At 35.3% G+C, this 26099-nt stretch overlaps 5 protein-coding genes across 7 annotated transcripts; 4 read left to right on the top strand and 1 right to left on the bottom strand.

Annotated features, from left to right (window-relative positions):
• The first annotated feature begins 89 nt into the window (after window positions 1-89).
• On the top strand, window positions 90-1648 carry LOC117927444. The gene is made up of 4 exons (XM_034846926.1): window positions 90-243; window positions 329-420; window positions 1009-1225; window positions 1323-1648. Exons 1-4 carry the CDS (start codon window positions 156-158, stop codon window positions 1442-1444), a joined length of 519 nt encoding a protein of 172 aa, XP_034702817.1. The 5' UTR covers window positions 90-155; the 3' UTR covers window positions 1445-1648.
• Window positions 1649-2329: 681 nt separating this feature from the next.
• Window positions 2330-6512, top strand: LOC117928112 (50S ribosomal protein L10, chloroplastic). 3 transcript variants are annotated; one of them, XM_034847954.1, is made up of 2 exons: window positions 2330-3050; window positions 6172-6512. In XM_034847954.1, the coding sequence occupies exon 1, from the start codon at window positions 2366-2368 to the stop codon at window positions 3044-3046; it is 681 nt and encodes a 226-aa protein (XP_034703845.1). In that variant the 5' UTR covers window positions 2330-2365; the 3' UTR covers window positions 3047-3050; window positions 6172-6512. The 3 variants fall into 3 exon arrangements, with proteins under 3 accessions (XP_034703845.1, XP_034703846.1, XP_034703847.1); XM_034847955.1 differs by lacking the exon at window positions 6172-6512 and adding an exon at window positions 3267-3507; XM_034847956.1 differs by lacking the exon at window positions 6172-6512 and adding an exon at window positions 3222-3507.
• On the bottom strand, window positions 5906-11134 carry LOC117928111 (leucine aminopeptidase). The gene is made up of 4 exons (XM_034847952.1): window positions 9928-11134; window positions 8524-8757; window positions 8112-8438; window positions 5906-6462 (listed from the first exon to the last, which is right to left on the bottom strand). The coding sequence occupies exons 1-4, from the start codon at window positions 10903-10905 to the stop codon at window positions 6166-6168; spliced, it is 1836 nt and encodes a 611-aa protein (XP_034703843.1). The 5' UTR covers window positions 10906-11134; the 3' UTR covers window positions 5906-6165.
• On the top strand, window positions 10913-12578 carry LOC117928493 (ATP synthase subunit alpha, chloroplastic-like). Its single transcript, XM_034848370.1, has 2 exons — window positions 10913-10989; window positions 11873-12578. Exons 1-2 carry the CDS (start codon window positions 10913-10915, stop codon window positions 12576-12578), a joined length of 783 nt encoding a protein of 260 aa, XP_034704261.1.
• A 2294-nt stretch (window positions 12579-14872) lies between these two features.
• LOC117928751 (protein TONNEAU 1a-like) lies at window positions 14873-23475 on the top strand. Its single transcript, XM_034848756.1, has 8 exons — window positions 14873-14988; window positions 16472-16604; window positions 16989-17077; window positions 17221-17343; window positions 18433-18566; window positions 18692-18717; window positions 18799-18952; window positions 23218-23475. Exons 1-8 carry the CDS (start codon window positions 14902-14904, stop codon window positions 23267-23269), a joined length of 798 nt encoding a protein of 265 aa, XP_034704647.1. The 5' UTR covers window positions 14873-14901; the 3' UTR covers window positions 23270-23475.
• The last annotated feature ends 2624 nt before the right edge of the window (window positions 23476-26099 follow it).

Genomic DNA, 26099 nt, shown 5'->3' with positions numbered 1-26099 from the left:
GAGCATATACAGGGGATGATTGATTCTATAGGCTATATCATTCTTCACCCTTTTGATCTTTTCTATTTAAACTTCTCCCTAGACAGTTAAGGCTTGTGTACACCAGAAAATTGTTCTGTAAACCTATTGTTGATCACTACTAGAAAGGCTCTGAGATGGAGAAATCATGGAGCTTTAGAGGAGTTGTTTGGCTGCTTTGTGGCTTTTTCATGCTTTCTCTTCTCGTCTGCGGCACCAATGCAGGTCTTTCTCCCTCTCCCTCAAGACCCACCCACCCATTTGATTGAGGAATAAGCTGGAGCTAATCTTAAGAAATTTTGTTTTGCAGATCCAGAATATGACGACAAGTATCATCCCACCAAAAACGTGAATTTAACGCCATTTATTCAGTATTTGAGCGTCTACCAGTGCATGCTAAATGTAATCCATCCTGCTTCTTTATCATGTGCAGCTAATTTATTCATGAACATCCCATTAGAAGATTGTGATATTTTAGGAGGGGAAATTTTTTTGTGATCATATATGTACGAGTTCCTCTTAATTATATAAACCTATTTTAAAGTTGTTAGCACCTTTTAGAGTCAAAGCGGACAATATCTACATGATTAAAAATGGGTCATTACAAATAGTATCAGAATTGATCATTGATCCGGTGGGGCAAGATCAACTCGAGTTGATCCTCACCCTTTGTTGGACCCTGTGAGGGGGTGTGTTTGTTTGGCTCTGCAACGCCATAAATACAATGAAAGCGTCTTTTCTACATGAAGGGTTATAGTGATATCCAAAATTGGATAAAGGAAAAAGTTCTTGACACTATATATGTTGTATACCTAGTGATTGTGATATCTCAAACCCAACTTGGATAAGGAAAAAAGTTCACTAAACCCAAATCCGAAAAAGTCCACCATATATGTATAAACTTTTTAGGTTAAAACATATTATATCTACATAGTTGAGAGACTTGCTCCTTACAAAAATAGCATTCTTACCGTGGACACTATGTGACAGGTATCAGAGCATTGCGACGAGAAGTATTATTTGACAGAAAAAGGGTGGCCAAATCTGACCAACTCCGATGTTGATCCTTTCTGCAAAGGAGGATGTGCCGAACACACCAAGGCAGTACTGGAGTGCATTTCTCTGGTGAAGCAGGATTACGAGTTTGCAGATGAGAATACTGTGCCGAGTATCAATTACACTATTACAAAAGGATGCAATGATAGTGGTACCTACCATGACTCTTCCTCCATTCATTGGATATCAAAATTGTTGAAAAAATATGAATCTAAGTAAACAAATGAAAAAACCTATGATTTTTGCAGATTTTCCTCCCAATGCTACCTTCCCACCTCCAAACAGTGCCATGAGGGCGTCCGGCCGGGCCGGATTCAGCATCATCTTTTCGGTTGTTTCAGCAGTGTTGATGGCATACTCCCATGTCTGAAGGAGTATATACTCTAGTTTTGTGTCTGCAGAAGGGTGTGTGTGAGGATGAAGAAGTGTTGTGTGTGTTTTAGTATGGAGGTGATGTGTAAAATAAGGAAATAAGGGTTGTGTTTGCTTATGTTTCAACAAGAAATCTGTATGTAATCAGAATAAGGAAAGGAGGGCCTATAAAATATTTATAACAAGAAAAAGAAAAGTAATGTCTTGGATGCATTGACTGCAGCCAATTACTCATGTTTGTAAGATGGAATAGGGAATGAGATATTTTTATGCCATCTTTAATCCGAGGTTTAAGAACTCATGGTCTTTAGAGCTATTTTTAAGTTATCTTTAATCTCGAGGTTTAAGAACTCATGGTCTTTAGTAGCTATGTGTCATTTCTTAAAGTTATACATTCTGCAATAATAATACATGTTTTATCCATATGTTACCTTGCAATTATTTTTATAATTTCATTAGTCACTAATAACCCATCTTGAAGCACTTTATTTTTTATTCATGATTTATCAAAATTTCATTTGAATCTTTCATCAATGGATGAGAAAAGGGTTGAGATGAATCCTCCTAAACACTTATCGTTTTTTATAACAACTTATTTTTACGAAATAGAATACCTACAAATTCAATGAAAAACCGAGTCACAATAATCTTCAAAACTAAACTTTATAACATTTCTAAGAAAATTTGACCGCCAAATTTGATTGATAACAATTCTCGGTTAACATACATATATATATATATATATATATATATATATATATTTCCCAAAATACCTCTCTAAGGGCTTACGGCAAAAGGCCCAAAGATTGATCCCAAAATATCGTTCCAAGGCCCGACCCATGAGCCCAAAGGTTTTGAGATAAGGTACGAATACTGAGGACGCAGAGCTCCCCAATCCCTCCCTCCACCCCATCCAACCATGGAAGCCACCCTCTTCTCCTTCCCCTCCACCAAGCCCCCTCCCCCAAAAACCTTAACGCTAACCCAATCTAAAACCCTGACCTTAACTTATCCTAAATCGCTAAACCCCTACAGAAGATCCTCCTATTCCACCACAATCCGCTCCGCCATCAGCCGCACCAAGAAGGAAGAAACAGTCCAAACCGTGAAAGAACAGCTCGAGAACTGCCACCTCCTTGCCGCCATCAAGTACAACGGCTTCACCGTCCAGCAGTTCCAGGAGCTCCGGCGGTCCCTGCCGGAGAAATCCAAGCTCATCGTTGCCAAGAACACCCTCGTCTACAAAGCCATCGAAGGCACCTCTTGGGCGGCTCTGGAGCCGTGTATGAAAGGCATGAACGTCTTCCTCTTCGTCCACAGCGAGGAAATTCCGGCTGCCATCAAGCCCTACCGGGACTTCCAGAAGGAGAAGAAGCTCGAGGGCAATGACTTCACCGGCGCCGTCTTCGAGGGCAAGTTTTACGGGCCGGACGATTTCAAGGCGCTTGAGAGTATGCCGACGAGGGCGGAGATATATGCGAAGTTGTTGGGGGCTTTGCAGAGTCCGGCATCGGCATTGGTGGGGACGTTGCAAGCGCCGGCGAGGGACTTGGTGATGGTGTTGAAGGCGTATGTGAAGAAACTGGAGGAGGAAGGTTGAGATTGTAAGTACATTTTGAAACTAAACCCCCTTTTTGTTTTCGGGTTTGTTGTTAGCGAAATTGTAGAAATTCATGTTGTTTGTTTATTGACATTGATTTGGAATTCATGGAATCAAGCTGTGAAATCATGTACAATTGAAATTTTTTACTACTGATTTTGAATTACATTGCTAGTTTCTTTATGGAGGAAGATGATTATGGTTGCCATTTTACATTTAGATGAAAGGAAGAACAATGCTGTGAGGTTTAGTAGTCAATATTGATGAACATAATCCTTTTTGGGTCACCGAATTTGAAGATGAAGAAGAATAACTGTTCAGTGAATGATCTTAGTTTTTTGTGGAGAACTTCATTTTCTCGTGGTTACATTTCCTGAATTTCTAGATTGCAGAGACATGTAACTTAATTTGATTTTCTTGAATTCATCTTGTCCCTCAATGTGTGAGCTTTTCTTCCAATGTCTTTTGTGTTATTGAAAGTGTAGAGGAATATACTGTAGTGAATGTATGATGATGTCTTCATGGGGTCATTTGGTTTCTCGGGTCTTGAAGTGAATGATAGAATGCAGGCTTGTATTTGGAGAAAGATGTTTTGTGGGGCTTGTATTTGGAGAAAGATGTTTTGTGGGGTGTCATTGAGGAGCATACTCTTGTCGATCTTGGTGAAAAGATGTGTAACTGGGACTAACGGTTACTGGATTGGAGTTGAGTTTAATTCTTGCCTCCTCGGGTTGGAAATAAACATTTGAGAAACCAAATAAACATTTGAGACTTGCAGTGTTTGTGGATGATACCAACATTTGGGAACTTGTCTCAATATGTCAAAAACAGCTTGATAGGGTATTTGATACCTTCTTCACATTTTCAGACAACAATATGCAAATAAATGGCAGGTTTGTCTTTAAGTAGTTGCCATGTTGAGTGAAGTTACTCCATAATCTTGATAGCTTAGGGCATGCATCATTTTGAGAAATGACCTGAGTAGTCAGTTGACATTGCTTGTTGCTCATTGGTGATGTTGCAAATGTCAATGGTTGGGTCTCCTTTGGTTCTCTCTACTCGGATACTTCTTGTTAGGTATTGCGTGTCTTTTCTATTTTAGGGGAGAGGAAGCTACAGAGAACATCAGGAAAATATTCAAGTGTATTGTGAAACTTTAGGAAACACCCCACAAAAAACACAAACATGTTTTAGTCATGAACTCAAAACATTGCCCAAATGTCTATATGGATATAATCGGGTTTTGTAGCCTAGTTGCAACATTGAGGTGCTATAGACACCAGGAGAAAAATGCATCTCCACATATAGCTCTGTTCCTATGTTTAGCACACTTCATTGTTCAACCCCTTCTTTTTTCTCGTCTTCCGCTTTGTGAAGCTATAATATGTTGATCCTGATGGGAGTCTTATGTATGAGATGAGTGCAAATAATTAAACATGGAAAACTAATTGAAGTCTTGATGGTATAGTCATGTTTCTGAAGCAAATGAAAGTAGGCACATCGGTAAGTGTCTGGAATGGTATTAAGACTAGCCATAGCAATTATTGTTATACTGATAATAGGTTTATGTTCTGCCAAATGATATTTAATCAAATAATCTCTTCTACCACACAAGATGTAGCTCAGTGGCGCTGGTGGACTTCTCAAGTGAGATGTCTGGACCTTAAACCATTTGAGGTTTATTAGGTGGGTTTCAATAAAAAAAAAAAAGAGATGCAATGAAGTTGTTCTTGTGTATATGAGGAGGGAACAAACCCATGCTTGGAAATTCTATGAAAAGGGTTAATTTCATTTACCGCTTTATGTTTTGGCTAAATATACTTAATTTCATCAATTATCACTCTTATTTTGAGCGAGAGAGGTGAGTGAAAATAACAAATGAAATGATGGATAAAATATTTAATGATATTTCAAATTAATAAAGGTTAAATATGTTTAGCTAAAATCTGAGGGGCATTTTTCTTTTGGATCCATCATCCATCTCATGGTATTAGTTAAGTACCCCTACTAAACTGTGGACCAAGAGGTTCTTCCCACCCATGGTATAGTTTTAGCAATCTCCCAAGGCCCAATTGATGATTCAAGTGAAAAATCCCAAGCTCAACATGTTCACTCTAATGGGCAAAATGAGGTGTAAATTTTGCTGCAACTGCCACCACCATAGTAACCATATAGCCAGTGATCACTTCTCAGCCAAGCCACGCCATACAGCGGTTAATTCTTTGACTGTTATACATGATCGTATCATGGTCTAACCTTTAACGATTTTCAGAACTACAATAATGATAAAAGAGCTTTCATAGTACACCAAAAGGAATCAGAAGAGTGCTAAACCTCGAGGGAAGTACCCATAATTCCTGAAGAAGTTTTGGGCTGATCCAATTCCAGATCTTTTCTTTCTTGCTTTCTCTTTTTATCACTCATTTGAACAGGTTACGGAAAAAACATTGACTAAGTGGTTAGGAAAGACTGGAGAAATTTGATGGGGATATTGAAATGTTTTTGAAAACCTATTCGAATCTAGGCACAAACCAGATTTAAGAGTTTAAAAAAGCTTGTCCAAAAATAACTATAAGCATATAATGCAGTTGCTATTATTTCTCTGGTTGCCTCATCTCTACTAAGTACTAACTAACAAGATCTTCCCTACTCTACCCATTACAGTGGCATGCTCTCTTCCCACCTGAAATCTGCCTTCCTCCCAAACTGAGCCCTAACTAGTTTCAAAAACACTCTTTATACTCAAAACCTGCCTTCTTGATAGACTGGAACCCTCCCAGCCTTAATCCAAACCAAATGTGACCAACCCAACAAGAACAAACCTGTCCCTGGGAGAAGAGAGTTCAAGGCTGGAAAAAATGAGAACCAAAAAACAGTAAAATAACAGTTCCACTGTCAGTCTGTCACCTTACAACCTCAGTCAAACGCCAGAACATATCAACTTGTTGCACATAAAGACTATTTGACAATCCAATATCAGCACAGCATCCTCCAAAACTTACAGATTCTACAGATCAGTACTTATGGTGCTTGCCAACAAAGTTATAGAGACTGCCTTGTTATGTCTAAAGCATTAAGACTGGTTTGGTGTTTTGTTTATACATGACATGTATACCATTCTACAGGTGCTTGGTGAGGATGGACTCGACAACACCTTGAGCTATGGGGTGATATCCCTCTCGAGCCTCTGCAAACACCCCTTTAGCAAATATCTTCTGTTCATCCTTTCCACTGCCTTGTACAAGTGCAGTATAGAGAGGACGAAGATACTTCATCCTACCAACTTCCTTCAAAGTTTTCTCCACCTCATTGTAGTAATCTTTGCACCCAGCTAAGATGGCCAGTTGGAGAAATGCCACCTTCACCTCATAATCCTTTGACTCCGATAGCCTGTAGCGTTCATCTAAGGCTAAGATCTGCATAACCAACCAAATGCTTCAATAAGACATCAGTTAAATATTTATTATTTTGGAAGGCACCAGGTAATACTTATGACCCATGGTCAACTTGTACAGGTTCACAAATTACATATAAATTTTAACTTTAAAAAATGCATAATTGAACATTTCTTGAAAGAAATATGGACTAAATGATGTGTTCCAATAATATGCAAGCCTTGGATTCTCAAAAGTTGTGGTCATCCTTTCGACGTATCCAGAGAAGAGAAAGACGCTTTCACCTTCTCTTATCAAACAGAGAGCTAGTTATTTGATATTTAATAACATAGAGGATACCAAAAGTTAACAGTGAAACAAAGCACCACCATCAGTCTTGTGATCCAGATAGGTTTAAGAATGAACGAAAAAATGCCAGCTATCATACAATATAGTCCACCAAGGAAAGGCTCACTTCCTTGCTAGAGGCAAGGAATTCAGGGAGGACTTCTATCCTCCCTCGCAGAAGTCGTCAATATTTGTCTTTTCCTTAGTCTTAAATTAACTTTCATCTTCCATCAAATAAATGGGGTAATGGGGATTTCTAAAGTTTATAATGACATAAGACATCTCCACACATGAGCTCGTGCAATATATATATATATATATATATATATATGTGTGTGTGTGTGTGTGTGTGTGTGTGTGTGTGTGTGTGTGAGTGTGTGTGTGTGAAAGCTATGCTGAAACAAGCAAAATTAGCAACCCATGTTAACTCAATCAGTCAATCCAGTAAAAACGCTTCCATCACAAGAGTCAAATTCTTTATCCTGGCAACAAAATTTGCATCTAAACATGAGCCTTTGTTGTACAAAATTATAATAATCCAAGGATCAAATCCATTTTTACCAGTCAAATGGAACTGTTCAAAAAATTAGAGAACAACTGGTGAACCACCAAAAAAAAAAAAAAGAACAGTATTCTTCAGGTGGGAAAGCTGGCAGATACCTATCAGAAGCTCAACTACTAAAATACTATTTTGAGTTCCTTGCACATTCTACATGGTTCAATGAATGTGAATATTGATAGAAACATAAATCCTAAAGATCAAAGTTTGTGCATGCAGATAATCATTCAATGACCATAATAGACTCTACAGATTAGATTAACTCAAAGTAAGGAGAGGGGGTTTGGTTTTTATTTCTTCTCTTGGTCTTTTGATTGCCTGTTTCTTTTGGCAACAGATGTATACATCATGTATACTTTGTTACGCCTTCTTGCAGGCACTAAATATTTATATATATAGACTTGCCTATCAAAAGAAAACAGTTTGTTCATGTAAGTGCATTCATACCCCGTAACAAAAATATGAATCTGTAGGTTTGATATATGTGTCATATACTTCAAGAGGAGATTCATATATAAATAGGATATAAATAATTTAGTAAGAACGAGGTTTCAGGTAGTTTTATCTACTCAAGTTTTATTTATTTATTTATTTATTTTATAGACAAGTGAAAAGTATATTAACAGCACCTAGCAAAAGGGTGTTCAAGTACACAGGGCTTTCTCTGATCAAATCAATCTCATTGATAACTGAAAAGAAATGCAAAAACAGAAGGCAGATAAATCCAAAGTTAACACTCCCACATCTGGCCACTAAAACAAGCAAAAATAAAGCAAAACCATACCTGGGAAGCTTCTACAGATTTTGGGAGGTTCTCCAAGTAGAGCTCCCATTCCTGACCTTGCCAATCAGCAACCTCATCCTCTCTTGGCATCCTACCAAGCTTAAACTCATTTGCCAGAGACACAATCCTTGTATAGATGCTGGAAACTGGCTCATAAGCATCTGGGGGAATACCAGTACCCTCAGTCCACATCTCTAAATCAATCTCTTTCTCTATTCCAGGGATATTCGTTTTCAGGAAAATTAGAAACATATCTGTGTCAATTGATTGGAACTTGAAGGTGGCAATATATTTCTTTAGGAATTCATCAAATGCAGGCCTTCCGATCTGAACAGTCAAGAAACAAAACACAATCAATCTCATATTTCTTCATTGAACAACCTGAAAACCTCTAACTTTCAAACCAACATACCTGACGTTCAATGCGCCATAGAAACTGGAAACCTTTCTCATATGGAACTTGAGAATATACATTATCTGGGTCGACTCCTTCCTGCTTGGTCTTGAGCTTCGTGATCTCCATGTTGTCCTTGAATCGCTCCATTTCCTCATTCAATCCCCTCCAACCAATTCCAATATTCAAAGCAGCCCTATCCTCCCCTTGCACAGCCTCAACAATTCTCCGCTCCGCATAAGTTGTAAAACCCTGGAAACATAAATTAACATAAATTAAAAAGATACAAAAAAACTATCCTGTACATGCAAATCTTGGACTCCTCAACCAAAAATTAGTCAGAAAATGATTAAGGGAGGTCAAACCCTTCTTCTTATCTTCTAGAGTGAGCTAATTGTCTTACGTTAGATGGTCAGCTTTCATCTTCAGTTCAAGTAGAGCTTGAGTCTTTCCTAGGCCACTCATTAGAGTGCAACTCTAAAGGAGAACTGCTTCTAGTGAGTTCTCATGGTAAGTGCATAAAATAAAATAATATTACAAGGTCCTTGATGATGCCCTTCTCTAAATTTGGGGTCAAATTAGCCCACCTTACAAACATTATGTAAGTTTTAGGCATATTTTGGAACTATTGTCAGAGCAGCCTCTTTTTTTTTTTTTTTCTCTAAATTAGTTTGAGACCGCAGTTTCAAGATGCAGTTTTGAAATTATAGTAAAGCAACAGTTTCAAAATGCTGTTTCAAGCAAATTTTTTGGAAAAAAAAAAAAAAAGAATTTGTTGTGAAAGAGGTCATTTCGAACAATGGTTTGGGAAGAAGATCAAAATGTATATTTCAATGGCCAAAAAGGCCACTTTGAACCGAAACTCCCTTTTTTAGTATCAAGCCATTTGCATAAGAATGCAAAAATCACCAACTTTTCATATGAAGCAGCAGGAACTAGGAAAATATTATCCATTTAAAATGCCATAACACATTGAGCGAGAACTTGATCACTAAAAATGACACCCAAAATAGGCCACAAGATACTTATATTAAAGACCAGCAAAACTGATTTCTCCCCTAAGATGCCCCAAACACACTCAAAGAGTCAAAATCATTCTCCTGAAATCATTCTCTTGGGCGGTGTGGTTCCTTCTTGGGCAAAAAGAGCAAAAAGACTTGGAAGGCTGCCCCCTTACTTATCAGCCATACTTATCTTTTGGACAGTATGGAAAGATATATATAATTCAGATGCAGAAAGTAATTACCCAAGTATACACACCAACTGGCCTAAAATATCTGTTCATTTCTACCTATCTACCTATCCATGTATCTACTGATTGAACAGAATAAACAGACAAACCAAAACTCAATTCAATTCATTTTGCATCTATCCCATAAACAAAACCATGTGAATTAATCAGAGAAAACAAATATGTTATACCTCATTCAACCAAAAATGTTCATTATTCTTGTTGGTGATCAGATTCCCCGTCCAGCTATGAGCAAGCTCATGTGCCACCACTTGTGCTCCACTTGCATCCCCCTTGATCACCGTCGGGGTCAAGAACACCATCCTTGGGTTCTCCATACCTCCATAAGGAAAGCTCGGAGGCAAAACCAGCAAATCAAACCTCTCCCATTCATACTCCCCAAACAACCTCTCCCCCTGCCTTATCATCTCCTCCGTCCCGGCGAACTCCCGCGCTGCCGCGTCCAACAGTGAGGCCACTGCCTCAGCGTACACCCTCGTCCTCGGTCCTACCTCTCTGTGCCCAAGCTCCCCAACCGCGAAGGCAAATAGGTAAGGCGGCACCGCCTGCTCCATCACAAACTCCTCCACCACCCTCCCCTCCGCGCACCACACCGAGTCGCTCACCTCCGCCCACCCCTCCCCAGGGTACGGCGGCCGCCGTTCCACGTGGCGCGCTGACATCACCGCAGACAGATGGCGCGGGACATTGATCCGCGCCGCGTACTTGATCCTCACCGCGGGTGTATCCTGGCAGGGGAAGACCGAACGGGCGTGAATAGACTGACACTGGGTGTACACAAAAGGATGCGTCTTGTTGAAGGTCTGAGGCGGCGTCAGCCATTGTAGAGCAGAAGATTGAGGGCTGGTGGAGTAGGAGATGAGGATCGAGGAGTGGTTAGAAAGAGAAACAGTGAGATGGCAGCCCTTAATTGGATCCGGCGGGGAGAGAGAGAAGGGGAGCGGAGCTAGGGTTACGGGGTCGATGACAGAGACAATGGTTAGAGTACGGGCGTCGAGGGAGATTGGACCAGTGTGAGGATTCTGGAAAGAGAGTAGAGCAGAAGCGTGGATGGTGGAAGAGGCGAAGTCGAAGTAGAGGGAGAGGGAGACGTGGGTGGTGAATGGGTGGGTAGAATCGGTAAAGGAGTGGGGATCCAGAGGAGCCATTGAAGAGATGAAGGTCGAAGCTAGGGTTAGGGTTCGCTTTTGGAGTTGCAGAGAAGAGGGAGAGCAAAACGCTGCGTTTTGCAGGTGAGAGAGGGGAAGGCACTAAGGTTTCCACAATCGGTGGAAATGGGTTAAACTGTTAGCGTGAGCATATTTAAATTTGGAGGGAGACAAGTAGAAGCATAAAATGGCTTCATCCACCGTAGAATCCTCTTTGTGATTGGAGGGAGAGAAAGAAGAAGCATAATATCTCTAACAAACTATTATACAGTATAAATAATAACAAAGTAGTTTTGGTGTTCTTCAGCATTCTTGTTATCCCTCTAAAAACCGTTGTTTTCCATTAACATCTTCCTTAAGTTTCTTAGCATGAATTTAGAGTCTTCTTGATTTGTATCCATGGCTGCCACAAATGGGTTTGCTAATAGCAGTGAAGCTATTGAAGCTTCTCATGGATCACAATTCACAACCCTTCCTCATTGACTCTGCCTTTTCCTACCACCTTGAACAACAACCTCTCACCTTTCGAAGTCTTTCTTTCAACAAAAACCAAATTACCATTTCCTAAAATCTTTGGGTTATGCTTGCTATCCACTCCTCCAACCTTATAACAAACATAAATTTGACTTACATCCAAATGCGTCTTTCTGAGGCATAGCCCAAATCACAAGGGATGTAAATGTCTTCATTTGATCGTCTTTATATTGTAAGGAATGCTAATTTTAATGAGCTTGAATTTCCTTTTTCCGTTGGTTTATAGAAAAGAAAGATGTATGCTCAACGAAGAAAACATGACGAGAAATTAATATATATGCACAAAGAAGTAAACATAAATTTAAAACTAGACAAATAAGGCATAAAACAATAGAAAAATGAGGGATAAACATAATTTGAATTTATATCCAACAAACAAAATTTAAATTCATATCCAACAGACAAAATTTGGATTTATATCCAATAAACAAAGACAAGCAAAATTTGAATTTATATCCAACAAATTAGTAGAATTTGAAGAAGGTACAATAGGCATTGCTTTGAATTTGGAATCAAATAATGTTGGTGTTGTATTAATGGGTGACGGTTTGATGATACAAGAGGGAAGTTCTGTAAAAGCAACAGGAAGAATTGCTCAGATACCTGTGAGTGAGGCTTATTTGGGTCGTGTTATAAATGCCCTAGCGAAACCTATTGATGGTAGAGGTGAAATTTCAGCTTCTGAATCTCGGTTAATTGAATCTCCCGCTCCAGGTATTATTTCGAGACGTTCCGTATATGAGCCTCTTCAAACAGGGCTTATTGCTATTGATTCGATGATCCCTATAGGGCGTGGTCAACGAGAATTAATTATTGGGGATAGACAGACCGGTAAAACAGCAGTAGCCACAGATACTATTCTCAATCAACAAGGGCAAAATGTAATATGTGTTTATGTAGCTATTGGTCAAAAAGCATCCTCTGTAGCTCAGGTAGTGACTACTTTCCAGGAAAGGGGAGCGATGGAATACACTATTGTGGTAGCTGAAACGGCGGACTCGCCTGCTACATTACAATACCTTGCCCCTTATACAGGAGCAGCTCTGGCTGAATATTTTATGTACCGTAAACGACACACTTTAATTATTTATGATGATCCCTCCAAACAAGCAAAATTTGAATTTATATCGAACAAATAAAGATAAACATAATTTGGATTCGCATTCGACAAATAATATGGGAAATGCAAAATTATATTATGTATACAATCTTTTCAAATATTCTCAAATTTCTTTGACAGTTTCATACTTGACCAACTTTATGTCTATCAAATTATCAATGGAGTTGTTGATCCAAGTGATAAGTTTCAAATTGTTTACTTCCTCGTATTTTTCATCCTTTTCATTCATAGGTTTACTTAGAGTGCCAATAATATAACCTCGCATCTTTTTGCCTTTTAAAAAAAAAATTAATCACATAACTCTAATATAAATAAATTTTTCATATAATCTCACACTAATAAATTAAATGATAAACATTTCATTCACCAGTCATGACAAGTAACCACCAAACAAAAGAAAACATATACGAATCGAAAAAAAATGAATATGAAATGAAAAATAAGATCAAACAGGAAAAGAACTATACGATCACCCATTAAGATATCCTACGATCAAACACGATAAAAAAAATAAAAAAATTCTTTGATCAAACAAATACAAAAGTAGTGTACGAGACTAAACTCTTTTTCATGAGACCACAAATCAAAAGTCTCATTAAGTATCAATTTTGCTTTAATATCATGTTGAAATCCAAAAAAGATTCAAAAGAAAACAAAATTTATGATTTCTTATTATGAATTTTTTTTGAAAATAGGTACAACACTATTAAAATTTAAATGGACCTAATAAAAGGAAATAAAAATTAATTTACCATTACTTAAAAAAAATAAAAATAATTACGATATGATAACTAAATAAATAAATATACAATAATTAAATATATAATAACTAAATTTTAATATAGTAACTAAATATATTAATAATTTCAAACAAATGTAACGTTGTTACACTTAATTTTCCTATAAATGACAAAAATCACTAAGCATCTCTACCTTCAACTCTATTTTTTGCCACACTAAAGCATATTTCAATGTAGCACCCCTTGGTAAAATAAACAACAACAAACACTAACTGCAACTAAGAAATTGAGTGGTAGAATTATTGTTCCAATATATATGAAATATTTTTGTTACTTGGAACAATATATATTAAAATACATAAGTAGACTAAGAATATGCTAGGTAATGATTTTAAGAAATGTTTTTACTCAAAATTTTTTATATTTTAAATATTAAAAATATTAAAAACACTTTGTTAAATCAATACCAAATACGCTCTAAATCAACTTCAAAATATAAAATACTTGCCAAAAACATCGAACAACTTCTTAGTTATGTTTGCCTTCCACTTAAAGTCACGTGCACTTTGAATGAGGTAGTCCAAAACAAATTGTCCCTGATTCATGTGTTACCATCCAAGGTCTCATGTCATGCATGTCATGAGTCATGTCTAAGTTTAAGACCCTCTTATCTCTTTTGATGGGCTTTTGCAAAAGCAACTTTCTTTCATCGTATGAAGTATCCAACGTTTGGCCTATATCATTAGATGCGGTTATAATAATGCAATAATAATCATATGATTCATATTAGATAAATATAAAAAATTTAAAAATAAATTTTAAACAAAGTTTTTTTATATATAGTAAAAAAAAGAAAAAGAAAAAAAAACCTGCAAGATGGGTCGATTGCCCTTGGATCAATCCACAAATCCTTCATCTTTAGCACCTCTACCTATATCAATTCTATGTTCACAAAACCAATTTCATCTAAGAAATTAAATTCGGGTATTTCTTAACAAAAATTTATGGTGATAACTATTTTTTAAAATAATTTTTTTAAAAAAATTATTTTTTGATTTTTATATAACAAAATTCTATTTGAAACTTAAAATGATTTTAACTTCTTTTTAATATTTTTAAATATATTTTAAAAATATCTTTTATATTCTATATTTTATTTTTAATTATTTATATATTTATATAATTATTTTTTAAAATAATCATTAAAAAATAAGTGAAAATAATATAAAATAATTAAATAGTGTTTTTTTTTTTTATTTTAAGAAAAAAATAAAAAAAAATTTAATAGTTAAACGTGTTTTTGATATTTTTATATTTTGAATAATAGAAAACCATTTTAAAAAACAATATACAAACCGGCGTCATAGTTTTTGTTTGGAGATAATTTTGCTTTCTAATTGAGAAAACAATTTTTTTTTTTTTTTTTTTTAAATAACTTACCAAGGCTTATTTTAACACAATTTTACCTTATTTTTGAATACCAAATTCAAAAGGTTTTTTTTTTTTTTTTTTTTTTAACAATAATTACAGCCATCCGCCGAGGAGCAAAGCAGCATAAAAGCACCAAACAGGAAAGCAGAGACGCTCAAAGCTGTTGCAGAGATGGACGACTACACTCGAGAGATGATGGACCTCAAGACCCTTGTCACTCGAACCCTAGAGAAGAAAGGCGTCCTCGCCAAGATCCGGGTATTTTCCTTTCCTTTTTACCTCTTTTTCCTTCATTTTCTCCCGCCTTTTCCACCCAGATCTCGGCGTTTTGTTTCAAATTTTCAATACGAGAAACGATCGACTATAATTTTGAAGGGACATTTAGGGTTTTTTTTTTCAGTGGGGAAATGAGTCTAGGGTTTCATCTCTATTTTGCTTGGATTTCTCGTTGTAGTGCTTGTTAATTTGGTTGGAATCTACCAAGAATTGGTTTTTTTTTTTTTTTTTTCGCAGAATTGGGGTTTACTTTGCTGGTTTTTCTTAGTAAAGTTCTTGGGTTCTCGTTTTATTTCTCGAACTCGATTTCTCTAAATTTTGTTTAAAATTTCTCGTTGTGGTTGTTCTGGATTCGATGGGTTTGCGGAATAATTGCAATTTAATGCAGAAATAGACTTGGGTTTGATTTATTGTACGGATTTTATGGGGCTTCGTTTGTTGTTGCGGCATCTGGATGGTGAAAGTTTTATTATTTCTATATATATTTTTGGAGGAATTGTTAGGTCTTGATTTGTAATTACTGGACGATGGGAGTTGGTGGATCCGAGAGGCCCAGAGAAATGTGAATCGTCAGTGGTATCCTGTTATCTAAAGCATATCTGCGCTTGATTTGGGTTTTCTTGTCACCCGTGCACCATGTGATTTCAGTAGACTTCAGATATCAATGATCCCAGCTGAAACCTTTAAATATAAAATAGGGGTTTACTAGTTGGCTGTGGTTGCATTTGGTGAGGGTTTATTGGTGATGATCAAATTTGAGTACATGAAAATAATTTTTTTTACAGTGTTCTAGTCGATTTCTATGTTAAAGAGTAGTGGTGCTATTGTTTAGTGCTCAGAGTTGTGGTTTTCTGATCCCAGCATGGACACTTTTATTTATTTATTTTTCTGTGAATTAACTTGTATATCATCGGGAGATAAAGTGGATGTGCACAATAAATGGCAAACTGGTAGGAATATGATCGAAATATTGCAAAGCAATCTAAGAAAGTAATTTGAATAGTTTTGCTTTCAAGTATTAAAATATATTGCCTGGCTTAAGTGGCAAAGGCTTGGGATGGGTTTATGGGAGGTTCCAGGTTCAAGTCCCAGTGGAGATTAAAAAAGAAGAAAATAATTACCTATTTTATTGCCTGATACACAAGTACACTAAGGTTAAGTGTTTAGATTACTGTATTGTTAAAAGTAAGAATGAAATTGCTCATCTTATATTGCATTTGGTTGAAGGTAATTTAAGATGTTTTGTGCTTTGGTCTATATTTCTGGTAGAAAGGGGGGTAGGGTGGGGCTAGAGGTTGAGTGATTTTTCTCTTCATTGCTTGGTGTAGGTTTCAATTTCAATCTACGTGCTTTTAAATAATAAATGTTTTAATTTATATTCACTCACATGGTTTGATTTCCTCATTAATCAGATGTTTCCATCAATATTTTTTACTTCATTATCATGCTTTGGTTTTCTTGCCAGGCTGAACTGCGAGCAAGTGTGTTTGAGGCAATAGAAGAGGAGGATCGGGCTGTAGAGAAGGAAGAAAGTCTGCCTCCTGCATTATTGGGTAGCTGCAATGACAGGGCAAAACAACTTCATGCTTCTCCTTCAGGTCCTCTCCCTCTCCCTCTCCCATCCTCTCTTTCTTGCATAAATCTTAATCAGAAACAAAAACGGAAATTGAAATTGGTGGATGTTTACCTTGTTTCTAGAAAAGACTATCTCAACAACAATAGGGGTTAGAATGAATTGTAGATTGTTTTGATGCTTATCTCCAAATGGCTCAATGCCGTTCATTCAGATCTAAAAGAATTTATATATTTTCATGGTACGGTTGATTTCTTTCCTCCTTAGGTAGATGAAAGATGAGTGGATAAGTTTTGAAGCTATTATTGTTACTGTGCATTTGTGGTGCTGAAATAATTTCAGAATCTCATGTGTGACTGCCTTTCCTTATATACGTGTATTTGTTTTCACTTTGATGTACTAAATGCAGGAAGGTTGCTAGCTGCACTAATATGTGAATACTTGGACTGGGCACAATTGAACCACACATCAAAAGTTTATATTCCGGAATGTAATTTGGTAATCTGTAACATTTTGACTATTTTGCTGTTTTCTTCTTCTAATTCTTCTTTTTTGCAATTAGTTTTAACCACTCTGTTTAATTATCCTTTTACATATTTACTGATGAGTCAAGTTTTATTTTTTATTTTTTCAAAATGCAGCAAAAGGATTTCTGGAAAGCTGAATTGAAGGAATTTAGTAGCAAGAATGGATATGATCTTAACCGGAATGGAGAAAGTTGTCCTTTACTTTTGGATGTCCTTGAAGGATTCTTAAAGTTCGAGGTTTGATGTTAGATCTATTTCTATTATTAAATTGTGGATTGTCTCATTCTAGATGAGATGATATCTTTGGAAATCCATGACTTGTATGAAGACAGTATCGTTGAACACTACATTAATATCTTTATGCTGTGTTGTTAATCCCCCTAATTATTTGATCAGGGTTATCTTGCCTAATTGTGGGTAAGGGCATATTTTTTTTGGTATCTTATTAATTTCTAAAGGAACCATGCATCAGGTTTGTCTCAATTAATAATCTGAAGAGTTAAATCATTCCCAAGTCTACTGCAAGTTGTGCCCCTTGAGTATTTCAACATATATGAAGTTACTCCAAATTCTAATTAGATATGTGTAATTTGAAATTTCAGATGTCTTTTTCATGTATGATCTAATTTTAGCATATGTATAGCTGCCATTATTATTCAAATCAGAGGCCAATAATGAAGTTCTGCCTTCTTATTTTTGAAAGGAAAAAACAATTTTTAACCTTTGGGAAAATTGTTTGTGATAAAATTTACTTGGTATGCTTGGACAATATATTCTTTGTTTGTGATATAGTATTGATGAGCAATAGTTTTCCTACAATTCTATAAAATTTCTTCCATTTATGACAAGAAGTGGTACTTATATTCATATTGCTGTTTCACTATGTTTAAATTTAAGTGTTGAAGGACAGACAATTTTGGTTGTATTATCACTATGTAATTCTTAAGGAGTCAGTTGATTGAAGTTCAAGGTACTCTCAAGGATAAAATAAAGGTCAAAAGGAACTCAGGTTGAGCAAGTAAGGAAAGACATGATGCCTTATGGTTAAAAAGGTTGTCTGTAGTAGACTCCCATTCCATATAAGGTTGTGCTTGAGCTCTTTGTTTGGTTATTTATATTTCTGTTAAATGTGATATATTTGTTCTCTTTGTACACTGGTGCTTTCTGGGAGCAGAAATGTGTCTGTAAACATAAAGCACAACAGCATGCTTTTCTCAACTATGTGCGCTTGTTTGTCATCTAGTCCCATTCCCTGGAGATTTGTTTCTATTCTTGTTGGCACCTCTTTTAACTGTCAAATCATATTTATGGAACATGTTTTGACAGAATTTGTCCCAAGCAAGAGGTCCTGGAAGGAGACTACCTACTTCAGAACCGGACTCTTTATCTGGCTTGGAGCCCCGGAACATGAGGAGGCCTTCGTCATCGTCTGTTGCTGGAGGTTTACCTCCATTGGGAAGGTTCTTCACAAAACTATATTATTCTCTTTTCCCTTTCTTTTTCTTTTCTTATTCTACTTGTCCATTTCTCGTTTCCTTTTATCTTTTAATTGACATGTCTAAGTATCTTGGCTTGCCTCTGCCAGGCCGGTTCCAGTTTCCCAGGCATCTGGTATGTGATAAACTATTTCTCCTCTGCACTATACCATCTGCTTGCTTGGGATTTCCTTTTCTGATACTCTTTATCTCTCAGATAGGAGAGCTGGGTCTTCCATGTCTGGTTACAGAAAAGAGGATTACAATTGGAGGTATGACAGTGATGAGCCAGAGGATGTAATACGAACTTCAACTGCTTTGGAGAATCTTCAATTGGATAGAAAAGCTCGGAATCTGACTACATCTTGGCGGTCTGTTTCTCTATCCCTAAACAACATTTTTTAGGTTTCTTTTGTTGCTAGGGAAAAGTATATCCTAGAAATGGTTCAAGAAACTCTGGTAACTATGTTCATATCACTAGAAAATTTGAAACTCTATTAAAGGATATCCACTGTCATACTTATAAGCCTTTATTGGAAGGCTTGGTCTAGCAGGCAAGCAATTATGCATTTGATGCATACCATGCCCTACTTCATTTAATAACATACCATCATTGCAGATATACGTGTGTGTGTGTGCGTGTGATGTAAGACAACCTTAGGATGTTTGCTTACACTCAAGTAGGTGGGCTAGAGTTTTATTTTTTAGGACATAAGGAGAGGGACCAGGAATCAAGTTTATGGTAGAGAAAAATAAAAAAATAGAGAGAAAGAAGATACGATAAAGAAAATATGGAAACCTTAGAGTCTCACTAAGGCCTTCTAGGAGTCCCACTAAGGCCTTCTAGGAATCTCACATAGAAGAAAATCAATGGAGTCTCACCATTGAGGATTGCAACACTTGCTATAAAAAATATATATATATGATATTATTTATATCAATCAATTCATTCTTTGATTTACATCGAATTAGCCTTAGTAATAGGCTTCTCTAAGAAATCTAAAGTCTACTAGGATTCTAATAACCTATTATGACTCTAATTCTTATTATAACATCCAAAGCCTATTAAGATTCTAGTAGCCTATAATGACTCTAATTTTAATTTTACTCCAACAAATACTAATCCTAATTTAATTCCAATTAATAATAATTCTAATTTAATTCCAACTAATATCGATCCTACTTAAAGTTTATTTATGTCTTTTCTTTTCTTCTTGAATAGACTTTAAAAGACTTTCCCTCATTAGTGTGTGTGTTTTTCTTTAGATTTGAAAATTTGAACAAGAAACTACTACTAGCTTATGGTAGTTTTGCCATTAAATTGCCATTTACTTTTCTGTAGATTATAAAGGATTTCTTAGATGATAAAATTTTTGGGTCTGGCGAGAGCTTGAATCAGTCTTTATGTCAATTCATGGTTCTACACTTCTACTAGAGTTGAAGTTTTGAAACAAGATAACCACAGGAAGAGCTTGCGGGGACCATTTAATAGAGGTTCCTCTAACTAAGGCTCTTTATAAGAGTTTGGGGTGTAAGCAATGAACATTGATCTCTTGTGGGACGGTGAGAAGTAGTTTGGCTGCAGGACTTGTTGAGTGGTTACATTAGTCTTGAGATCTTTCTTATTTACTGCAAATATGGAAACAAGCCCAACAAAGCTAGTGGTTACTTTATAGTATATTGGCCCTGAGGACCCAAGTTTGACTGGTGAGTTGTGGGGAGGACCTCAAAAATGATTTCAATTAGAGTTGAGGAGAATACTTCAATGTGCTTAGGTTCTTTTCTGAAAAGATGGACCTCAGATTTTTCAGGTTCTGAAAAGCTTCAACTCGTTCAGTTCTCGTGTCTTCAAAGATATTCCCTTAGGCATGCCAATTTGTCATGACCTTAATTCCCAAGTGGACCTTTTATTTCTTTCTTTGACAGTTTTTATTTTAAATTTTATTTTATTTAATTCTTTTTGGGAAAGAAGAAAGGGGCGAGAGAGAAGGTGGGGGGGATAAAGTTTCCTAAAAGCCAGTCAAGAGTTTGCCACTGGAACAACACCATACCACTGTCTTAACATATCCTCAAATTGGTGCAACTCTTAGGTGTGCAAATATCTGGTTGACTTCTTGTTCCAAGATGAATCAGTGGCATAGCTGCTTAGTTATAAGATAGAAGGGTTTTAAGCTGTTGATTTCTGATTTTGGCACATTCATGCACTATAAGATAATTAGGAAATGTGCTAGCATGACATGTGAGCCCACTAGAATATATAGAATGCACCAACATCTCGATGGCTTCATCTCCTTCCTTCAAGGAGGGTGGTTGAAGACCCTTAAGCATGAGCTTCATGGCTTCCCACAAGACATGGATGCAGCCTAGCACAGATTCCAAGGAAACGATCCGATCACTTCATTCCTTTGGGATGGAGAGGCTTGACTTTATGAGACAGCTTGTATGAGTTCAAAGTAGAAGGGAATCTTTTGCCTTATTTACTGTTTCTTGTCAAGGCAGTATAGGGGACTTAGTTTTCTTTGATCAATCCATGGACTTATTAAAAAAGGGTCATCCTTTTATCATCAAGGATCTAAGCTGTTGTTCTAGTTACAGGATTATGAAGCTGATAAAACTTACCAGAGCGAGAGTAGGGCTTGGGAGGTCCTATACTGACTTGTTGCATGTCAACAGTGGGCTTGACTTTTCCACCATTGTTATTTGGTATTGATTTGAGCGCATTGTACACATGGTTTAAAAAGGGTGTTGTGCACATCAAAACCATGTTGGCCAATTTAAGAAGAACACTAGTATTACAATGCACATCAAAACCAAGAGTAGGTAGTCTTGACTGAGAAACTTCCTCCCTGCTATTCCTTATAATCCAAGATGCCTTTCCATGTCCCTTGCCATTGAGTATTTTTGCAGCTTTGTTAGAAAGGCCTCACTACTTTCTAACTCCCCATCATTCAATTGTCATGAGAAGCACAAACTCCATTGCCCTCCCTCTGTTAATGTCCTCCCAAATATATGAAACCTAAGCATCCTTTGAGTTTGCTATGAAAAACAAAGATCGAAAAGAGATTCTTAGTGTTGTGTCAGTGCAGCAAGTATCCATCCAAATATTCACTCTCCTTCCATTGCCCACCTTAAAATAAGTTCTGCTTTTAAAATCCCCCTCCCCTTTCCTTATTTCTTTCTGTACCTAGACTCCATATCCATCCTTGGCTCACTCGAGCACCACCCCCCTTTGATTCCCTGTACTTTCCAAAGATGCCTGCTTCCATAGGGGCTTCCTCTGAAGGTATATCCAACATCACTTCCCAAGCAGTGCCTTGTTCAGAATAGCTAAAAACCGCCTTTCTTCTTATTCATACACATAGGTGGCCATTTCACCAAATGAGGTTTTTTTTCACATGCTCCGCCTTCGCAAAGGAAATTTCTTTGTATCTTCTCAAGTCTCAAGTGCATCTTTCTTGGAATGACTAACAGGGACATATAGTATATTGGCTAGCAAGATGGAGTACTTTTGGTCAGCGTTAGCATTCCACCCTTTTTAAATGTATTGTCTCTTCCATATAGCCAGCCTCCTGATGAGTCTTTCTTTCACCACCTGCAAAAATCCACATAACTTAAATGAAGCATCAATTGGCAGAAGTAAACATGAGGTAGGAAACACCAAGTGAAGGAAACATCCCTTTGTGCCAGAATGGATTTTGAGGTTGATCCTGAAGTGAAATCTGGAAGTAAATCTATCCAGGGAGAAAATCTAGATTAAAGGGATGGTAACATTAAACTTTCATAGAATTGCTTGTGGAAATTAGAAAATATATATTGTTCCAAAGCTCGAAGCTGAGGATGATACCATTCATTGCTTGGATCAGATTGTCAGGTAGGAGTTATTACTTTTCATACTTTTCCAATCTGGAGGGGTGAGATCATGAAGTGGAATGATTAGACTGGCAGTTTGTATTTTCTGATATCGCTGATTGATTGGAGAGGTCTTTTGAAATTTAGGAAGTGAAGTAAGCATTTCTAATCATTGAAAGGAAAAAGACTCCAGTTTTGAATGGATGCCCTGTTTGTTTGAGGAAGGCTAGTGTGTTAACAAGAGGATTTAATGACAGTGTCATTGTGTCAATAAATTCCGTCTAAAATGGGAGAATCTATACAACTATAACTGCAACCAAAGCTACTTTCATTGTTTTATTTCCAAAAAAGAGAGATCCATTCTGTCCAACCAGCAGCTGTGGAGTAAAATCATCTACTCATTTACCCTTTTTTTGGTTCTAAAATCGCTCTGAGTCTAGTCTCCAGTTGGGGATTTGTAGATGATCCAGCTAGATAAAGCCTGCAGTTTTTACTTTCTTTCAATTATTTTGAGCAACAAAGTTCATATTCAACAGTCACAGTATCTGTCTAGCAATGTGTATTTGTATGCTTTGCCTTGAAAAATATCTGAGTCTATTTGTCGAGTATGGTTGTAGACCTGTCAATGACCAGCAGCCCACTTATGCCTGTTTCCAAACATTTTGCCGAGATGATATAAAATTATGGAAGTCATATGCTTTGGCCAATAAACAATCCCAGCTAGCCATATGCATTGTATGCTTAGCCAGGAAAATATCTGAGCCATGTTTGTTGAACTTGGTTGCAGGCATGCTGGAGATGGAATCTCGGAGGACGATGGTAGGGCGGACCATATGTAGCTCCATGGCATACCCTGTATCACCTAACATGCAGTAGTATTTCCCATGTATTTTTTATCTTTCATCCATCAGTGATTTTTGATGAGGCTAGTGATGTTATGTAAGATTATATATATTATATCTACAGCTTTGTGGTTTTAGTAATTGTTTGAGTTTTCTTTGCCCTGATCTGTTTCTGAAATATCAATCAATTTGGCTTCTTCTTACACTGTATATTATAGATTTTCTGTTGGTTTTGAATTTTAGTTTGGCTGTTGTCATAGGCTCATCTTGATGCCCAATTGGCCTACCAATCACACTTGGGCATTCAGCTTATATGCGCTGCAATAGCTTTTAATATTTTTGGATTAATGAAATGGGTATTGAATCTATTGATCCTTTTCTTTCTTCTGTTTGTAACAATTGTAGAGCATGAAGTGGGAAACTCAAGTTTTGTTTGGAAAGTAAAAACAGCTTTTAGAAAATAATTCAAACAACTAAAAGTTGTTTTTCAAAAACATATTTTCTATTTTTAAGAATGGAAAATTTTTTTACTTTTAAAAATTAAAATTTGGGGTTTATTTGAGAAGTATTTTTTAGAATAGATTTTTTTGTTCTTTGTTCATGTTTAACAATAAAAAAACTATGTATTGCTTTTTATTAATAATAGAAAATATGATATTTTTAGGTAATATTTTTAGTTGTTTTTTGTTCTTTTTATTTGTTTTTTATAGTCATTTTAATAAATAATTATGTAAACATGTTCAAAAATATAACATTAGATATAAAATTTATTTTTAAAAATATGTTAAAAATATTTTTTGTTTTCAAACTGTTTTATAAAAATTAGAAAACAGTTTTTAAAAGATTATTTTTTAAAAATGTTTTTGAAAATAGTTATTAAATAAGTCCTTGCTTTTTTTAAAATATATATATTTTTTAAAAAATAATTATTAAACATTCCATTTCTGATCACTATTTCGGTAACAAATGGGAGTGGGTGTGTGGATGAAAAATCAAAATGAATGGTGGTAGCTTCAAAAGCGTGGCATCGAGTGCTCATGGACATTGGTAGAATAGCTACTTCGTTACCAATCATTTTCCACTCAATAATTAGACATGTATGGAAAAGACATTAAGAATGAAAATGCATATATCACGTGAACTCTTCTCTTTCTTGACTTTTCCTCTTGGAAGAAGCTTGACCATAAAGAGGCCGACTAAAAAGTTCACCCATAAAGGTCTATAAATCTTTGTAGTAACCCTGACCCTAGTTTCATTTGCAAGTCTATATGTATTTTCTATTGAGTTCATAAAAATAAAAATAAGGTTGGGCTATTAAGTCGTATTTGATTGGCTACATATATATATTAGGGATATGTTAATCCTTAGTTAATATATACATATATCATATGTTATAAATTTATTTCATTTTTATATTACTAAAATAAAAAAAATCAATTAAAAAGTTAAATTTGGGGTTAAAAAATAACTAAAAAACATATATAAAAATATATTATAAAATAATACTGATATATATCTATATATCATTTAATATATTAAAATTATTTTTATATAGAAAAATATATTTATAGATTTTAAATATTTTAATAATGAATATTGTTACATATAAGAGAAATATAATATTTTTTTGAATAGGAAATATTAAATACAATATATTTTTTATTTCAAACAAATATCATTGAAAAAATATATTTTTTTATTTTTTTATTTAATTTACAAATCAAATATAAACATAATATAACATAACATGTTATACCATATGTACAGGATGTTATGTTTATGGGATATAATATCCAAATATATCACATCTTATTGTAAATGATATGATATCCTATGAAATGCATTTCATATTTGATGGAAATATTCATATCATATGTTATTATATTTTGTCAATTAAATGTTGTATTAAGGTATAAAATAATGAAATTGCTTGTTATATGGGAATATATGGATGTTGAAACAAAGTAATTAGATGAAAATTTTTGCAGTTGGATACGATATTATTGAATATGTGTGATACTTATGATATTCTATCCTATAAAAATGACGATAGAGTTGCTTGAATTACTTTGTTAAAAAAAAGATTAAATATTTGATAAATTTTTTAAAATCACTTCAAAAACTCAAAAAATGTCTTGATAAGTGATTTTTTTAAAATATTATTTTCAAAAATACCATAAATTAGGAACATTTTAATCAAAATCATTGTAAAACAGTCTCTTGAAAAGTTATTGGCGTTTAAATGTATTTTTTTTTGCAAAATTTGAAACAAATAAATTAGAAAAGAAAACTAAAAAATGAGATTTTTTTTTCCATCATGAAAATATTTAACCAAAAAGATTACTTATCAAAAAAAAAAAAATTCTAACCAAAAAGATTAAGGCCCTTTTTGCTTGTTTGGTACCCATTTTTTTTTAATTATTTTTTAAAACAGTTTTAAAAATAGTTTTTGAGAATAATATTGTTATATAACGTTTCATCAAATAAATATCTATTTTAGAATCTAAAATATTTTTTTATATATAGTTTTCAATTTTTAATCATCATCTATATATTTTAATTATTTTTAAAACTATTGGGATAACAAGTTTTGTATTTTGTTTGTTCATAATTTTATTCATAAAATTCGAGGTTGTCCGTAAGTCTCAAAATATTTGTTAAAGGTAAATAAGTTTTATTTAACGAGGTATGATTGAATTGGAAGTTTTAAAACATAGCTAAAATGCATTAATTAATTTTTGATAGCCAAATTATTTTTGAAAATGATAGGTAACACCAGCATAAATTTTCAGCAAACAAATTGACATTTCTTAATTTCTTACACAAG

The sequence above is a fragment of the Vitis riparia genome, chromosome 13 (assembly GCF_004353265.1).
Source record: "Vitis riparia cultivar Riparia Gloire de Montpellier isolate 1030 chromosome 13, EGFV_Vit.rip_1.0, whole genome shotgun sequence".
In the NCBI taxonomy this organism is placed as follows: domain Eukaryota; kingdom Viridiplantae; phylum Streptophyta; class Magnoliopsida; order Vitales; family Vitaceae; genus Vitis; species Vitis riparia.
This window is presented reverse-complemented; position numbering and strand designations above follow the sequence as displayed.

Coding starts and splice junctions, on each gene's coding strand:
- LOC117927444 (XM_034846926.1), top strand. CDS start 156: ATGGAGAAATCATGGAGCTTTAGAGGAGTTGTTTGGCTGCTTTGTGGC. Junction 244..328: donor CGTCTGCGGCACCAATGCAG/GTCTTTCTCCCT, acceptor TTTGTTTTGCAG/ATCCAGAATATGACGACAAG. Junction 1,226..1,322: donor AAAAGGATGCAATGATAGTG/GTACCTACCATG, acceptor TGATTTTTGCAG/ATTTTCCTCCCAATGCTACC.
- LOC117928112 (XM_034847954.1), top strand. CDS start 2,366: ATGGAAGCCACCCTCTTCTCCTTCCCCTCCACCAAGCCCCCTCCCCCA.
- LOC117928111 (XM_034847952.1), bottom strand. CDS start 10,905: ATGGCTCCTCTGGATCCCCACTCCTTTACCGATTCTACCCACCCATTC. Junction 8,758..9,927: donor AACATTTTTGGTTGAATGAG/GTATAACATATT, acceptor TTATGTTTCCAG/GGTTTTACAACTTATGCGGA. Junction 8,439..8,523: donor TATGGCGCATTGAACGTCAG/GTATGTTGGTTT, acceptor TTGACTGTTCAG/ATCGGAAGGCCTGCATTTGA.
- LOC117928493 (XM_034848370.1), top strand. CDS start 10,913: ATGAAGGTCGAAGCTAGGGTTAGGGTTCGCTTTTGGAGTTGCAGAGAA. Junction 10,990..11,872: donor CAAAACGCTGCGTTTTGCAG/GTGAGAGAGGGG, acceptor CAATAAACAAAG/ACAAGCAAAATTTGAATTTA.
- LOC117928751 (XM_034848756.1), top strand. CDS start 14,902: ATGGACGACTACACTCGAGAGATGATGGACCTCAAGACCCTTGTCACT. Junction 14,989..16,471: donor GCGTCCTCGCCAAGATCCGG/GTATTTTCCTTT, acceptor TTTTCTTGCCAG/GCTGAACTGCGAGCAAGTGT. Junction 18,953..23,217: donor AATCTGACTACATCTTGGCG/GTCTGTTTCTCT, acceptor ACTTGGTTGCAG/GCATGCTGGAGATGGAATCT.